The sequence below is a fragment of the Thermobia domestica genome, chromosome 6 (genome assembly GCF_964235325.1).
Source record: "Thermobia domestica chromosome 6, izTheDome1.hap1.1, whole genome shotgun sequence".
Lineage (NCBI taxonomy): Eukaryota > Metazoa > Arthropoda > Insecta > Zygentoma > Lepismatidae > Thermobia > Thermobia domestica.
This window is the reverse complement of record NC_137459.1, coordinates 201,175,409-201,193,699: the sequence shown is the minus strand read 5'-3', so window position 1 is coordinate 201,193,699 and position 18,291 is coordinate 201,175,409. Positions and strand designations below refer to the sequence as shown.

The following is an 18,291-nucleotide window of genomic DNA, read 5'->3' as shown; positions in this document are numbered from 1 at the left end:
TAAAGTTCATTTTTTCATGTTTTCGGCAGCCTATAACTCCGAAAGGAAGCATTTGTACTCCCAGGTTGGTCTATACCTTTTGCCTTATCAGGAATCACCTCCCAAACGTTGTCGGTGTTGTTTTGAAACACACTGTATAGCTATTACTTGAGCTCTCTCGTTGCTCGGCGGATGGCGTACGCACCTTTGGCGTGGAAGAGCCGCGTTCGATTTCGAGCGAGAGCTCATGTGGTTGGGATCCCTCGTTAATCTGTAGGTCCACATCTCATATAGTGCTGACGCTGAACTCAAATAAAGTCAAGTCAATTATTCCCTGGATCGCGATCATGTTTGGCATGATCACAAGACATTTAAACAATTTCACAATTTTATTTTTTTTAATTTTTTTTTATCATATCTTCAAAGTATTCTAGTATTACATGTTCGTTTGATCCACTCGATACACATGAACAAACTTTGGGCAGAATAGGCATATCTTATTTACTTGCACAAATTATGAAAACTCCACAATGAAAGGAGGAGAAGGTGGCATTTTATTAGCGTCAGGCGCTATTTTTAAGTCGCAAGACATGATCACACTAGATTTTGTACGTGGATGTTTTTTTTTCTTTTCCTTCAGCCAATCTGAAAATAGCATTCAGAAGAAGAAGAAGAAGAAGAAGAAGAAGAAGAACTAAATGGGGGACAAAGTGAAAGATCAATTTTGCTATTACTAGAAGTTTTTTTTCCAAACTGTTGGATGCACGACAGTTGACATAGATGAAGTTCCTGACACAAAAGTGCGTTTATCGTATTCACTTAAATGAGTTCTGGAAATTTCACTCCACATAAGCGAAGGGCCAAAAATTTACAATTATACCATGAACCATTGTACATACATGCGCAATACTGTATTCATAAACGGCAGAAGACTTTTTTAGAGTATACTGATATAAAGACGCTCGTAGGGCTTTTTCTAAGAGGGTAAAGGGAAACTGGTACACAAGTTCAATTGCAAATACATTCACACACCTTGATGTACGCTTGCACATAAATGTTAATATAGGAAAGGGCTTAATATCGGATACTATTTTAAAAAAAAGGAATAAAAACTTTACCAACATATATTTAATTGATGTAGCCTCTTCGAAATGATCTGTTGCCTTCGTAGATCATAATTTGAAGCTTTCGAAGCAATAAGAATATATTAAAAGAAAGATATATATACACTTTGGTACAAATTAGCATTTTTCTAGTTTGGAAAAACGGTTGCCCAATATCGGATAGTAAGGGGTCTTAATGTCGGACGGAAATTAAATGGAAAGGATTTAAGGAAAACCACAATTGGAGAAGACTGAGCATTTTTTAAAAATTATATTACATGTTGTAAACATGCACAAAACGTAAAGTTGCAAAACATGTAGATTTAACTAAACGTTGTTCTACAAAATAGACTACTTTCTAAATATGTACATGCTGTTCCGTAAAGAATGACCGCACTGTTTATTGCTGTTTTGAGGCAAAAATTTTCGAAGTCCAACTTCGGGTATCTTCGGAAACAAGTAAACAAAGTTCGAATCTCCAAGCTGTTAAAGGGGAAGGGCCGTAGCGTGGAAAATAAATTAATTACTATGTAAATTAAATTAAAATTTAAATAAATTTGAATATACTACTTTTGAAATGCAAATGTTTTGATGAATATGTAAATAACTAGCTAAGTCGGTAGAGCTTTTAAGTTTAAGATGTTGGTAGAGCAAAATATGTAATATAAAAGATAAAGTAATTTAATGAATTATATGTGAATATGTAAATTTTAGGCAAAAATAATTATATGCATATCACGATTTTAATATATTTACATAAGCTAATGTATGTACGTTACAAAGCCAACCTTCGTAATCAAGTCAAGTTGTGCAGATATGTTTCTCTTCTTTTAAATATAATAAGACTTGTCACCAAGTGTTGAAAAAAAAATAACATTGAGTGAAATACTTAATGATACAATATTTCGGAACCATATATTAATGTCAGCACATGCATGCTTGTCGTTTACCTTTCCATATGTAAAAGGACATTTATTTATGTAAAGGAACTTTTCCAATGAAAGCAAACACAGAGAACACAGTTCTCGTATGCATAGTAAAGTTAAAAAGAGAAAGGAGAAAGAAAGCAACATAATTTGCAGCGGATAAAAATGCCATTGTTTGGAACTTCAGTTAGCTATATATCGTTAGGAGAAAGCTGGCCGTAGTCGTTATGTCAGCTCAGTGGTATACCGTGAAACATCAAATCGTAAGGTCGTGAGTTTAATTCAAGTTTGGACCAAATTTGTGTACGAAATTCTACTTTCCTATATATATTCATATAACCATTTCAGGACGTGAGTAATCATTATGTTTAAAATGAAAGATCTGAGATGTTGGAGGTGTTGACACAATGTCGGTATATTATATGTGAATATTAAATACGAATTAAGAAAATCGTTTAAAAGCAATAAAGAAGTTGTGTAGTGTATTTATCTGCAGCTATTTGTCATACTCAGGTTACTTCTCAATATTCTCATTACAGCAAGTGATTTACGTCCTTGAAAGTTAAAGAGAATATGCGGGTATTAACATAAATTATACAAACTCGAATCTCGGTTCGATACACAAAACTTACGACCCCAAAACCATGTAAACAGGGAATCTACGAACACGAAGTCATGTCTAAGAAACTTCTTTATACTTTAGAAAGAAGGCAGAATAGGATTTCTTTCCAAAGGATTTCAGTTCAATACTCTGCAATGCTTTTGTGTGTGGAAGTGGTCTCTTTCTCTGCGCCATTTATATATATAGGGTGTCCCAAAAGTAATGGTGAAAAACGAAACCACAGATTCCTGGCATCAATACAAGAAAAATGGACGTGTAGTCTGGAAATGGACAAGGGTGGAGGCGGACAGTTTCAAATGTAGGGGAAAGGAACTTCACAGCTGCCAGCGTAATAGTGATAAGAGCTAGGAAGGGGGTTCAGAAAGACATAAAAATCATATCGGCTTGACATCTTAAACGCATGTTACATAAATGCGCTAGAGATTTTCCATACGACATTTAGAGATTCACCGAATGTCTGTACGGCAGGGGTAATGAAACAGTGCAGTAAAGGTGGAAGCCATACAGAAAAAGGTTGTTATCCATGGCACGATTCCATGCGCATCTAGAACGCGAGTTAAAGCAAAGTCCACTTAGCATTGTTACATAATCGCAGGGAGCAATGAAAAGTTGTGTACCAGATAGAAACTTGCAGAGAGAGGGTAGAAATAAGAACAAGTGTAACTAGTCGTGTCATATAATAACAAGTAAAATCCACGACGACGTGCTATATTTGTAACGTAGTATATTACACAGAATAGCATTACAAACTACTAAGTCATACGCGCTAACAATAAACGTACCTAGAGAAGATGTTCAAAGTGCTGTCCTCCCACATCTATGCAAAAGTGCCAATCTTGAGTTTCGAATGCGCTCCATCACTCCCGGTGTGTTGTGTAACCGTTCACACGCTCCTCAATGCGGTTTTGTAAATCGGTAAATTCCATTCCCTAAGTGCGAAGTTCATTTCTCCCCATATTCGCAGCTGTCTAAATGTGCCCCCGTCCACTTCCGGATTATATGTCAAATAAACTTTCTTCTTGTTTTGGTACAAGGAATCTGTGGTTTAATTTTTACCATTACTTTTGGAACACCCTATATATATATATATATATATATATATGTGTGTGTGTGTGTGTGTGTATGTGTGTGTGTTCCATCATAATTCTGGCATGCGGGAGTAATTTTAAAAATCCTACATATAGTACTTACAGTTTAAAAAAGTGTACTGTCGGGATAAGCTATTGGGAGTTGGAGGGGGATATATATATACAGTAAAAGCGATCGATATTAGTATCGAATCTATAGTTCTTGTTGTCGCAGGTAATAATTACAACTCAGATAGCGTTAAAGTCCAAATTCAACTCCCATCGTAAAGCTCCTTTGTGGCTAAGCGTATAGTGTACCTACATTCGGCGTGGGAGACCCAGGTTCAGCCACCAGCGGAAGCTCATGTGGTTCGGATTCTACATTAATTAGTAGGTCCAAGTTTCATATAACCTCACTGCAAAACGGGACGTTAAACTCAAAATCAATTCATTGTGGTGGTGTAATAGCCCAGGTATCGGGTCGGTACCATATATTTGTAATCGCCTGGTCGTTGCCTGTCCATCGTTCTCCTCCGTGGTCCTGCCAGTGAGTATTCTCCTGAGGCCTGGACTTACCTGGGTAGGATGTTGAAAGACCTCTCCAAGAAGGGATTAAAAATTGTTCCCAAATTCCTCGTCGAACTCAATGATGAGATGAGCATTAGGCGCCGAGAAGTTCGGATGTCTTGTCTCGAAAACCTTACGGACGATCAGATGGTCATCGAGACAATAACGCACAAAAACATCACTCACACACAACGAAAACACACTGGGTTAAATGACATTATACTTATTTATTAGATTACAATTAAAAAGAAAAATAACGAAGAGAAACAATCACAACACTTAACACTGATTATGTATAATTATTTCCTTTATAAAAATCACACTTTGCTTTTCAGTATACTGTAGCCCTTTATCACTTTGATATATATACAGAAGAATATAATTGAGATTTCACTATAAATGCTTTTCTCACACCATTGACGCACTGGGGAAAGTCTTGCCGGGATAATCCCGCGTGGTAATCTAGTCTCTGCTTCAAACAGTCGTGAAGAGTCAACACGAGTCTTCAACGAAATTTCCTAGTCTCCAAATTGGAATGCTAATGTTGGAGGGCGCGTTTATAACTTTAACGCACTAGGTACAATGAACCTGGGACTTATTGATTGGGGCTAGCCGTAAGAAAACATCCTTCACCGGCTAATAGCTTATGGCCCTTAGCAAAATATTATACTTAATGCTCGACACAACGTGCGTGGTAGCTGCCTCGAAACGTGGAGTAACATCCTCGAACCAAGAGGTTCGAGATACGAGCTGCATTGGTTCATTAATTAATGTTGGCAGTTCATTCTTAAAAGCACTCAGGTTAAATCACCTGTACGTACATGCAAATAGAACATAAAAAAGAGTTAATGATAATTTTAGTCCACTCTTCAGGACGCACGAGACATTGCGATAACTCGACTGTGGAAACATTTAGATAACGATCTGGTAAAGCGATGTTGCAGGCGACGATCTGACGCTTGAACACCTGGTCTACTCTGGTCTGCTCTAATCTACTGCAATATTTCCATAAACGATTAAAGAAAGCACTTAATTCAGTTCCAAATAACTGTAGAATATATACTGTGCATATTAATATGTCAGGGAGAAACTGAAAAAGTTTGCCGTTTACTGAAATGTTCTCAGCACAAAGCAATGTTTAAATATATATATATATATATATATATATATATATATATATATATATATATATATATATGAAAAACAATGAAAGACTTCTTTGTCCAGTTGCGTGAGAAGGAAGCAATTCCCACCGAAGAAAGAGCTTAATTGCGTCGCAGAATAACGTATAAATCGAAAAAATAATCACTGTCTTTACGAAATATAGAGAGTCCACAAAAAATACTTCTATAACCTGGTGACGGTTATAGTGTGTTAAGGACATCACTCTGGATAATCCCCATGTAAAGGGCTCTCTCGTGTTCAGAGCAGGATGGTCGTCGTTAAGTAGTTACTTAAAGTCACCACAATGAATATAATCTCAAATTTCCCAGCACATAAGAGATGGGTGGAGGAAATTTTGACACTTGTAATGTACTTATCTAATAAGCTTAAAAGATTAACAAGGTTATAATTGGGATTTATACGAACTGAAACTATAAAATTAAGCCAAAATGATTTATGAAATTTTTTTTTTTTTTTTTTTTTAGAAATTAATATCCTCCTCCCACGTGAGTTCAAAGTTTATAGTCGCCTTGCCCCTTGGACGACTTTCTCTGGTATGGCCATTATAACTCACTTACTTCTGCCATCTTGTGCCAGAGAATCTTTTACCATCAGATAAAAATTTAGATGAAGACTGGGAAAGCGTGTTCACAGCCTCTTCTGGACCCGGCCAAGCGGTACCCCTAAAAGAGATTAGCAAACATGCAAAAGTAGGCTATTCACCTCTGCCTCCAGGATGGTTGTAAGCATCTAAAAGATCATACCACCAAGATCGGATTATCACAAGACATGGATTTATTTCACTACTTCACTAGCACTATACACTTTTTATACACAGACACAATATATATATATATATATATATATATATATATATATATATATATATATATATATATATATATATATATATATATGTATGTATATATAGAATCGAGCGATCCAATGTATGAATTTTAAATTTTGGGTAAAGTCCTTTCTTTCTCTTTTTGTTTGTTTATGTGTACATATCTATAAGATTTGTCCTTTTCCCTTCGCTCCTCACTATAAGTGATCCTCTTCTTTGTGTTTCCTTCTCCAAATCTTATCCTTTCCAATTTTGGGTTAATCTTATATCTTCTGCTCCTGTTTGTGTTCCGCCGCTCTCCTTTCGAAGGGTGGTGAATATGTTCTCTTCCTCCACAACAAGGCTTATGACAAAGTCCTTCTTGCCTTGATTTAGAAATTTTGGATTCGGGAACTTGGTCACCGAAATAGGCTTTATAAGAGAAATAAAGAACTTTTGTGATCTATACGTTGCCTACATTACACTCTCTCAAGGAAAATTTTTTCTGAGGCAGGCCAATTGTGCATTATTTTTTTTTTTACAATTCCGCATTTTCTTTATTAGCGTGGCTAATAACTCCTTACCTTATTTATTTATTTAATTTTTAAAATATCTAGATAAATATGTACGCATAGTTTTCACGAAACACTTACAACTTCGTTCGGTAGCACAGATACTTGCACTATCACTCAAAAAAGATCCATTTTTTTAAAGTAATAACTAGCTTTGTTCAATTTCTCCGCGTCCTCACAACGACCTCAATAGATCTCTGGACCAGGGTCCACTGACTGTCCATGCCTACATCACCACAACAATAAACTGAACACAGTTTCTGAAAGAAGAAAATACAATTGAAGTCGATGAACTTACGGCTAACCACGAATTAACTGTTTATCCCTTGAGTTTCTGTATCTACTTCCGCTGGTTGTCTCTCAATAGTTTTAGACTCTCTCTCCTTCATTGTTTTTGGGGTTGTTGACCTTTTCCCTTTGTGATGTGCCACCCTCACTTGAGACGGCGTCATATGTACAAATTTTGTAAATAATTAAATGTTTACTTATTGTCACTTTACTTTCTTTATTCACCCATACACTTGAAACTTATTCTCACCACACCAGTATGTTCCCTTTTCCCAAACTTTATTTTCGTTACTTCAAATCATAGTTTTTACAACTTGTTTATTTGTAGTATAGAGCGTGGATACAGTTAGGAAAAGCAGAAGCTTTTTGCCCCTGATGTTTGCCGCCTCTGGCGGCCGAATTCTAAACTACGCTCAGGTGGCGGGTTGAAGAAGAATTCGTCTGCACTATTGTTTACATTATCAAGATATAAATAAAGTGAGATTAAACCTTTATATAGGACAAACAATAACCCTAAGTACAACATGACACATAATTGTTTTACTTATTTTTTTTAATTTTTGGAGTTGTCATCCTTTCAGATGCTAGATAAACAAAAAAAATCCGTCTTGGTAGTGAGTTGTCTGCTTGCTCCCCTTTCCAGACACACCACCTGCCTTCATTCAGAAGTGGCTGCGAAAATAGTTTTGACTGAATGGAAAGCATGTTTGAAACGAAGTATCGATGCGGGGCCGCGTAAAACATTTTTATTAATTGGTATCGGAATTTCCAAGAACATTTTAATATTAAATATTACTTATTAATATTATACTCTTTAAATCTGGTACTCCTCACATAAATGCTATGTTTTCTTTATTTTTTTCTGTCAGGCTAGCCTACCAGCCAAGTTTTACATAACGGTTTTTTTTTCAGAGGTGTAAAAATACAGGTCAGATTGGATTTTTAGCACCTATTGTCACAAAAATTTAGCATTAAAGTGTGTACCCGCAGACAATAGGGTTGAGTTTGGAAATAACAATAGTTGCTGGTCAATGCTTTTAACTTCATTTCATTTCTCTGATTTCTGTTCCTTATAGAATATACCTTATAAACCTTTTTTTTTTTTTTTGGACATGCCCCTTACTTTAGGTTAGCAACTATGTTAGCTCAAAGGTTATTGAACTCTTGGTTTCTCGAATTTTCCAGTTATGTGATGCCAAAGTTGAAATTTTGTGAAGATGAGTGCTTCTTAGAGATTTTTTTAGTAATACGTTTGAACTCTAATATGAATACCCTTTTTGAATATAAATACTTCAATTTATACATATTTATATGTCTGAATTAATCCTAATATAATTAAAATTATTATTTAATTTGGCTTTTAAATTATATTAAATTATATATGTAAATTACCATATTACATTTTGATATGCAAAACAATTAGTGGGGCTAGCAGCTTACAAGTGGACAAACACCGCGTGCGTGGGATTCCTCGGGGTTCTCCCGTTTCTTCCCACTTTCTTTATTTCACCATTTCATTCATTTCTCATCATCACCGTCTATTTTAGCCTAGCCGCCATAAGCGTGGGACGTAAAACTCAAAGATGTCATTTCATTTTCATTTTGAAAATCAACTCAAACATTTCAAACACCATCGTCATGGCGGGCGATAAAGGATGAGAAACAAAATGTCTCAAGTGACTGAGATTAGTGCTTAATCCATAGTTTGGGTTTGCCAAACTGTTAGAATTGTAATGGCATTTAATGTCACGTTTTGGAATGACCGAGCACGTCACCTGGATTAGAATTTACATGGGCAGTGTCGAAGACGTTGCTCACACAACTCTAAATATTTTAATGTATGTATAAGTGTATATTACAGCGAATCTCCGGAATGTCTGGAACAACTTTTATCAAACGTGGTAGACATTATTTTCAATCCAAGAAAAAATTCCTGTACCACTTTCCGGTGTGGTAGTCAGATACTCCAAGGGATGGAAGTTGAGAAGAGTGTCATATAAAAACACAGGACTGATTCGAGAGTGTTACCCATAGTTTTCTGGGTCGTTGAGATGAATAGTGATGCACTCAATGGCGTTTACATCCAAATTCATCCTCATCTTCACAGAATGAGGGGCTGGGAGATATGACCAATAACATGTCAAAAGTTACTGGACTGTTTGTCGAATTTATAGTTTTCGGGGTCCCGAAAGCGTTTTTAATAACTTTGGAATATAGATTGCACCCACTTCAAGATGGGTCTTTTAATCGTATCATCGTTCTCATCTTAAGAACAAATGACCATCGCAACTAGTATGTGTATCGTGCCAAACTTTGCAATCAAGAAAAAAAAATGTGTATATGCATGTTTCGTCTTTTAGATGATATAAGACATGGGTTATTACACACCAAATCACCTAATTTTAAAACATGGCCGTGCTTCAATTTCTCAGATTCTCTTCAAATTTTTTTTTCATGCATAAATACAAATGAAATTACGTTAAATTATTATTTTTTTTCGGATTTTTAGATGAGAAATGTACTGGGGAGAATTTTTTAAAAAATGTGAATTTTCCTTCAATTTCACTTTCCGACACTCAGCATCATGGAACTAAAATTACCATAACGTCCTTATTTTTAAAGTTATTGGACTCATCCAGGTGTCAAATGAAAGGTTGATTCTAAGAAACCTTGCAAAAGATTCCACTGTCAAACATTAATGGGCATACAAAGTTTTTTTTTTTTTTTAATACAAATCGTGCCATTGCTCAAAAGTTACAACTATGAAACTTTTGAAACGTTTTTGCACATTCATCTTTACACGTACATGGTATGGCTATAAATAAAAAGGGTGCTTTTTGTGTATTTTTGCATTTTTTTTTTATTTTACATGTACTGAAATATAAAGTTTTAAGTTTTGTTACAAATTATGTCATTGTTCGTAAGTTACAACTATGAAACCTTTGAAACTTTTTAAATAGAATCATATTAGCACATACATGATATGATTAAACATAACGAGGCTGCTTTAGGTATTTTTGTAATTATATATATATATATATATATATATATATATATATATATATATATATATATATAATTACATGTATTTTACATGTACGGAAATATAAAGTTTTAAGTTTTGTTACAAATTGTGCCATTGCTGGTGTTACAACTATGAAACTTTTTGTATAGAATCATCTTAGCACATAAATGATATGGTTAAAAAAAAGCTTGTTTTTGTTATTTTGTGTATTTTTTTTATTTTACATATACGGAAATACTACAGTGTTAGGTTTTCTTACAAATTTTGTCATTGTTCATAAGTTACAATGATGACACTTTTGAAGCTTCTTTTTGTAGAATCATTTTATCACATAAATTATATGGTTAAAAATTAAAAAAAAAAGTGCTTTTGGTATTTTTGCAATTATTATTATTTGTGTTTTAACTGTACAAAAATATACAGCTTTACTGTTGTTAACAGATTATGCCTTTCCTCTGAAGTAGTGATGGCCAATTCCGGAATTTTTACTTTCCGGAAGCAGAGCTAGTCACATACTTTGAATGGATAAAACTAATAGTAGGTGTCATTCTTGCTAGCTGAAAAGCTAGCAAATATTTCTTTTCTAATCTTATGAATTGTATGTGAGTAATACCGAAAAATATGACTTAAGAATATGTTTAATTTAACTAGGACAATGTATTACAGTGTGTGCAGATGTGGACACTTCATCGCTATATCTCCTTCGCATATTCTAAGATACGAAAATAGCTCTGTTTAAAATATTATCGTCTTAATTTTCTTTCCTTGATAATGTATTAACGTAATTTGATTCCCTACTGAGATAAATAAGTAATAAGATCACGATAATATATTTATAATGTAACTTATCTTAATTATTTTCCAGATGGCAGAACTCGGCCAAATGATTGAAGATGCCTTAGAATCAGGCCCACGAACAGTTGCATTTGCGTTATTGATGCAGAATATTGGAATTTTTACAGGAGCAACAATTGTTTATTTAATCACAAAATATAACGACGCTTTAAAATTTGGTTTCTGATAAACTAAGAAATTCTCAAATGTCTTACTTTGAATGCTGAAATGTGTTGTGTGAGGGTGTTTTAGAATGTTCCTATCAAAACGATTGATATTGATGTGTTTATGTGTGTAACTTATTTTGGAAATAAACATTTGCCCATTCATTAGTTATTCATTTTGTTATTACAAAAATGGCAAAACTGTAAGCTAAATCCAGTGGCGTATCCTGAAAATCTGAAGCATTTATCACAGCTAATGTAGAATAAAATGTTTATACTACATTATAGCCCTTATATATATATATATATATATATATATATATATATATATATATATATATATATATATATATATATATATATATATATATATATATATATATAAATTGAATATTGACTTAGTATGCAGTTTTATACAATGTAAATTTGAGATCTTTTTGTAGGATTCCTTTCGCAACATCCTCCCAAGATAAGCCTTCGATACTCTGTCTTGTTTTCTGCTGTGTTCCAAATATCATATCATAATTAACATTACATTTTGAAGAGGCACACTGACTCTGAAACATTTGAATTTGTCACTGAAACTTGAATGTACAATGCTTAATAGCACAATCTGAGTCACAAATACTAATGGAATTTTTTCTTAAGTATACTGGACAGGGTGTGTGCTTTTGGTTCATCGGTTACCGTGGTTAGATCCCAGTTTAAAAGAAGGTCTTTTCTTATATAGTTTTTTTTTGGTGAAACGAGAACATAAATACAAATCAGTCATTTGTCTCGTTTCGCTCAAATTTACCCCATCTGTTCTATTTTGGAGGTTAATGTCCAAAAAGAGGGCCAAAGTAGTATCAAAACACTATATGAACAACGTAAAATATTGTTATTTGAGTATTATATTCTTTCCTTTACATATCTGAAAACAGATACTGAAAAAAAAATGTAGCTAGTGAATATGATAAAATATAGTACTGAATACAATTAATTTTGTGTTGACGGTAACAATATATATTAAGTCGTCTGCTTACAGTTTCAAAGGTGTCACTCCGTGCCAGACTTTGTAGAAATTGCAGAGCGTAACGCAATTTAACACTCCTAAGCCCGAGTCAGATTCGTTTTTTTTTTTCTTTCTTTATGTTTATTCCAAAACGCCGTAGCCCGAGTCTAACTCACTTTTTACGTAATAGACCCTATGTAACCTATTACGTGTTCCGGTCGGTTTCCGGCCGTATTAACTAGTTACCGAGACTCAGTTCTTCAAAAAATACTATTCAACTGACATCCAGCGAAGAGTAAACGAACGTTTGCAGGTTAATTGTTGTGATAAACCTTCTGCGTTTGACTGCAGCACGTTCCATAATATAGTGGAATATTTTGTTTCGAAAACTATTTTTCAGAAGTTGTCTTGTTTGAAACAAGTAAAATGAATATAGAAGAAATATCAGAGATTTTCGAAAGAGTACAATTTAGATCCCGTTCTGAAGGTTAACTGATGATTTAGATTTGGAACCTGAATTCGATTTTTTTTTTTTTTTTAAAAAGTAAGTACCTGAGCAGTGCCGTGCCGTGGAAAATTAGCTCCCCGGACGAGAGTATACGTTGGCACCCTCCCCCCGTATATAAGAGTAAAGTCGACAGACCTCCCGCGAAGCGCCACCGACGTTGGCGCAAAGCCCAATAAAATTTTCAAAAATAAACTATGCTTTTCCTTTATTTTGACCACTTTTTATTACTTTTCCTTCCATTTTATGTATATCTTTTGTCTTTCCTCCCGAATTTTGGCCCCCTTACTTCGGCGTCTGTGGCCGTCGCCCCGCTCGCCTCTCGGCATGGTACTGTACATGAGAATATCCATATACAAATATTTGTACGAGTCCCAGCCAGAAAGTAACTTTCCCACGCGTATCACGGCTAGGAATCTGTATGTGGCGCGCAGCGACTGCATTGACGTGAGAGAGTAAGGTCCTTGGCGCATGTTCCAACGGAACATTTCTAGTGCTCTCAGAAGCGTCGTGGCAGAGGTTGAAGATGGAAGTGGTTTCCTATTCCAGCTCCCGTCGCGTGTGAAGTGCAAGCAGTTATAAAGTTTTTCAATGCACAGGGCATAGCGCCGATTCAAATCCATAATCAGCTGTGCCAGGTCCATGGGCCTAACGTCATAAGCAAGCAGATAGTGTGTTGCTGGTGTAGACAATTTGCAGCAGGACGCTAAATTGTGCATGATGAGGAGCGCAGTGGGAGGTCTACCGTTATCACAGACGACCTTCTGGACCTTGTTCGGGAAAGCATCACACAGAATCGTCGCTTCACAATAACGGAACCCAGCGGTCAATTCCCGCATATTTCCCGCTTTTTATTACACACCATTGTCACTGCTCACGCTTCACACGCAGCGGGAGTATTATTTTTTCTATTTCATTCGCTCAAAAAGCACATATTTCAAACAGCAGTGTAGCAAACTACACCTTCTTGCATCACCAAAGTATATATTCATAATAAAATCTGCAGTCCAAAAACTTGTGTGCATTGTTTTTAGCGCGTCTATTATTATTTAGCAATGTGCTATATTTTTTAAAGCATAAAAACCCCAGGATACTGGAATAAACAAGGTCAGATTAACCCAGGATTGAAAGTGTTAAAATGTGCAAAAACAAGTCATAAATACTTCGGTACTATGCCTACTAGGATGGAGAGAAAAACTCAGAGTTTCGAGTATCGAATTCTAATAGGGCTCAAAAGTTGCATATTTGCGGGCTAATCAATGGAAAAATAACAAAGAAAATCACACTTTGGGTCTTCAGGTCGCGCAAACGGCCTCAAGTTTAAAAGCAATGACGAAAGACACCAACATTTACATTTACGTAAGAAAATTACAGATTACTTTTTTCTGCATTTCTATTGCGTCTAAGTACTTTATTTTGGTTGTGTGAGGTCATGTTTGTTAATAATTCGTTAATGTGAGTGATTTTATACATTTTATTTTCATAATGATTTTGCAGCTTTTCGCCCATTTCTCAAGAACTTTTTTTTCTTTAAATGACTCAGAACTCATCACGAGGAGGTGGCTGCAATTTGAGTTTCACCCATACCCTATCCAACCATCCTACCAATTAGGGTGTGCTAAATTACGTTGATTTACTCAAAGACATTGCCATAAGTCCAGGTTTTTATCATTTTTTTTTTCATTGTGCGTCTTGAGAGCAAAGTTGCAGAAATGTAGCCATCTCTGTTTTCTAGTCCGTACACTTTTCCTGTAGACTCTGTGACAAGTTTGACCCATCTTTCAACTTCCTGAGTACGGCATGGAAAATTTAAAAAGTCAAACTCATGACCAGATTTGTCATACATAAGTGATATCAAGCTTTCGAGCACTGGAGGTGGAAGACAGCTTACATTTTCCCCAATCTATCAGCTCCCCTTAGTCCGTGGCATCAAAATTTGTTGAAGATGTCATAAAAGTTCTAATAGAGCAGTTCAGACAGGGCAGTGTGCTCAAGATGTGGCAATAAGAGATCCTGGACTTCTCAGTCAATCCCGATGGGTGATATGTGTAAACCAGGTCTTACGGTTATACGTTTCTCGATCAAATCCTAGTAAGGATCAAAATGATTGTAGACTACATTATACCCCTGTCTGGTTCGACAAAAAAGAATTATATATACAAGAAACAGAAAATGAGAAAATATAAGAATTAGTTATATGTAAATTAATGAATATTTAATGATATGGAAATAAGGAGAGGTGCAACTGTCCTTCTACAAGTTGCTTCATGCAAAGTTTCGCTTTTCTCCCTCCTTTGGTTTCTCCGTTATCACGAATGTTCCAGATAAATTGTCCACCCTGTATATTGTTTCCAGGAGCTTGACTTTTGTTTATAGCCTGTGTAAGAGACATGTAACTCACACATCATGGCAGTAACGTGGCCTTCACATCATAAAAGCAAAGGCGAAGTCCTGGCAGCACCATCTTGCCAGATTCGTGACGCGTGGAAAGCTGGACTCGATTCAAAAGGGTGAAAACCTCAGGTCTCCAAGTCTGAGCATGAACTATGATATGGATCGCTTAAAATCTAAAATCAATAATGGTAATAATAATGAGGATGATTAAACACTATTCTCCTCATAACGGAATTTCCAAAAGCCCTAGTTGAGCAATACAAAAAACAAAAAGAAAAAAAAAGAAAAGAAAAGAAAACATATGAATTTGCTAAAATAAATAAATAAACTCCACCTACTGCAAAACGCTAAATTTGATTTCATGGGATTTGCTGTACTGACTATCATTCCGAACATGCAAGTAATTTGGGCCAGGAAATAAAGTTGCTTGTCAACTGCTATCACTTATTAATTGAAATAAGCAGTGAATATATATATATATATATATATATATATATATATATATATATATATATATATATATATATATATATATATATATATAATCGAAAGGAAATGGTCAAAAAATGCTAAATTGAAGACTCGCTGTAGAAAACAATGTAGGTGCCACCTTGAAATTGTTTCACTTATTTAATATGTTTTAATACGTTTATGGCTTCGTTAGATTTTCATACTTCGTTATATGCTAGGTTGTATTTCTAAGCAATAGTATTTTCTATTTTGTGACGCTTGAGCACAATTTACTATCTTTTGTTTCTACTGTTAGAGTAACTTTTGCTTTTGGTACTTGCATTGTTTTCCACAGTGAGTCAGCTCAGCTGTGTTATGATTCCTTTAAAAGTAAATATTAAGTATACTTATTTGAAATAACGTTGGAACATTTATCACGAAATTACATTTTAAAGATACATAGAGGTTAGGTTAACAGCAATGAAAGTTTTGATGAAGTTAAACTATTAGAAATAACTATAACAGAACTATAACAACGTAGAAAAATGGTAAATATTCATTTTGATTTCAATTAACCAAAATCTACAACAAATGTTTGCACATTTGATCATGAATCTGAAGGTAGGGGGGCTCTTTGTTGTGGAGGGGGATAGTTCCCCGAAATCCCCCCAAAAAAGAAAGGTAAAACGGATTCAGGAAAAGAGGGTGAAAGATATAATTGCTAAGGAATTTTCCCCACAATACTCCCTCTACCAAAAAGATATTCTGTCTACAGGCCTGGTCGTGGCTATGCTTTACTAAATATTTCGCTAGAAAAAATATCAGGTTAAACATTTTTAGAACGCTCATAATGTTTCTGTATTTTAGTGAAATGAATTAAACAAAAGGACAAAAGAACTTACAAGTTACACTCAAACACGCTTTTCGGCGAATACCACTCAAACCGTATCTGTCGATATAATATTGTCGTGATCTACGACAGTGTCCCTATGACATTTAAAAGTGCTAGTCCCTTCAGCCGCTTTTCGCCAGAACGAGATCGCAACCACGTTTTCAGTCGGTACAATGTGGATTAAGATCGTTCTGCACTGGCCACGCTCGAATGCAGGGTTACAAGTTGAGTTGATGTTGAGTTAAATGTCCCTTTCAGCAGCGAGACTATATGAGACCTACTGATTAACGTGGAATCCGTAACACAAGGTTACAAGTATGCGAAGCAGTTTTCGAATAGTCACGTGAAGATCTTCGTCACTGATGGGCAAGGCCTCCAACGCAGTCCGTGATAAAGTTCCACCTTTTTCTTTAATTCTCTTCCATTTAGAAGTGCAGATTGCAAATTCAGAACTAAAGAGGGAAAACAGCATTTTTTCTTGAGTTTCGATAGTTTTGTAAAATCTTTCTGCTAGAATGCGGAAGTTGTTGCTCAGAGTTTAGTCAGTTGCGCGTGTTGGCAATAAAATTTTGAGTCCTTATACTTTTAAAACTTCCTGCGCAAGACGAGTTTTGAGGTCTTCTACAACCGACTCTATCAACGGAATGTAAACAGTTCTTCAATAGTAAAATGTCGTGTCATCTACCCTGAAGGTCGTACGATGTGTTTGTCTTTGAGTGAGACGAAGAGTTTGAATCTGCGCGTCGACACTAGCAGCCATTCTGGATTTTGCTTCGAAAGTTGCCTTGAATTCTTTGCTGTTTGAACGTTTCTTGTTTAATGCTGCGATAGTGTCTTGAATGGCATCTGACGCTGCGTTCATGTCTAAATTTGTCTTCTGCAAAAGTCGATTGAGGGGAGGGTTATCGTGAGAACATCCTGAAGACACGTAATAGTTACGATAAACTCGATGTCGTGAATGGCAGAAGAAAGGGCCCATGCTTTGGCTGCTGTATCTAACTCGGACCACTTGGAACACACTGTAGAGCCTCACTTATTAATTGCAATTTCACGTGAAATTGTAATACCGCGTCGTTCGTTCAACTCATCTCGTTTCACACAATGTCCCCAACTGGCCACTAACCGTAAGCTTAAGGGCAGTATTACGTTTTGAGATGCGGTAAAAAAACGCAATGATATCTTTCGCTGTTCCCAGACAGTTCCTCATGCACTCTACTGACGACGACCTGAAGGTGGACAAGTTGAGGCTGTGACTACAATATGAACAGTGCAGCGCGATTGAAGCCTCCGTCTGGATCTCCTGCACTGTTCGGCGACTTTGAGAGGTTGTGGCGGCGCAACCATCTGTACCAATATCAACGCAGTTTTTCGTGTCGAGTGAGAAATCTCGTAGCAAAGGTAGAACAATTTCTCCAATTTTCCCTCCAGTCAGTGAGAGTTCGCGCGGTTCTGCGTCTTCGGATTCCGAGATCGAACCCATGCCCTAACCTTTCAGCTATGCTGGTGGAGGATTAATGAAACCGAAGCAATCTTCTCTTATTTCACCCATGTGTTCGTACCTTAGAATCAAAGACAGCTGAGATGTGTGCGAAACGACCGTAGTCTCATCAAACATAATACAATAAAACTGATCCTCTCGCACTCGATTGACAATTTTACAGACGTGATTTCTCATCCACAACCCTCAATGAGGGCATTTTGTGTGGTTTTATTGGCAAAAATGGTCCTTTTCGGTGCTTTCTTCCAGGGATCCTTTAAGAGATCGTCACTACAAGCCATTCTAAATTTGAGCAATTCTCGAAAATTGCCCTCGTTGAACTTAGTTTCTGCACCGTCACCATCTGAGATCCAATTATCCGCACAAACATCGTCCCTATGGCCTTGAAAAGCAATGCCTTACCTTCCAAAGAATATCACAT

The 18,291-nt window shown here is 35.8% G+C and overlaps 1 protein-coding gene across 4 annotated transcripts in view; it reads left to right on the top strand.

The window, feature by feature from the left end:
* The window catches only part of LOC145688404 (metal cation symporter ZIP14-like), a 511,696-nt gene extending 500,387 nt beyond the window's left edge, over positions 1–11,309 (top strand). For all 4 annotated transcript variants that reach the window (XM_081762589.1, XM_081762588.1, XM_081762587.1 and 1 more), the window contains one exon: positions 11,005–11,309. In XM_081762589.1, coding sequence (XP_081618715.1) covers positions 11,005–11,160 — 156 coding nt within the window. In that variant the 3' untranslated portion in view covers positions 11,161–11,309. The remainder of the gene's footprint in view (positions 1–11,004) is intronic.
* The last annotated feature ends 6,982 nt before the right edge of the window (positions 11,310–18,291 follow it).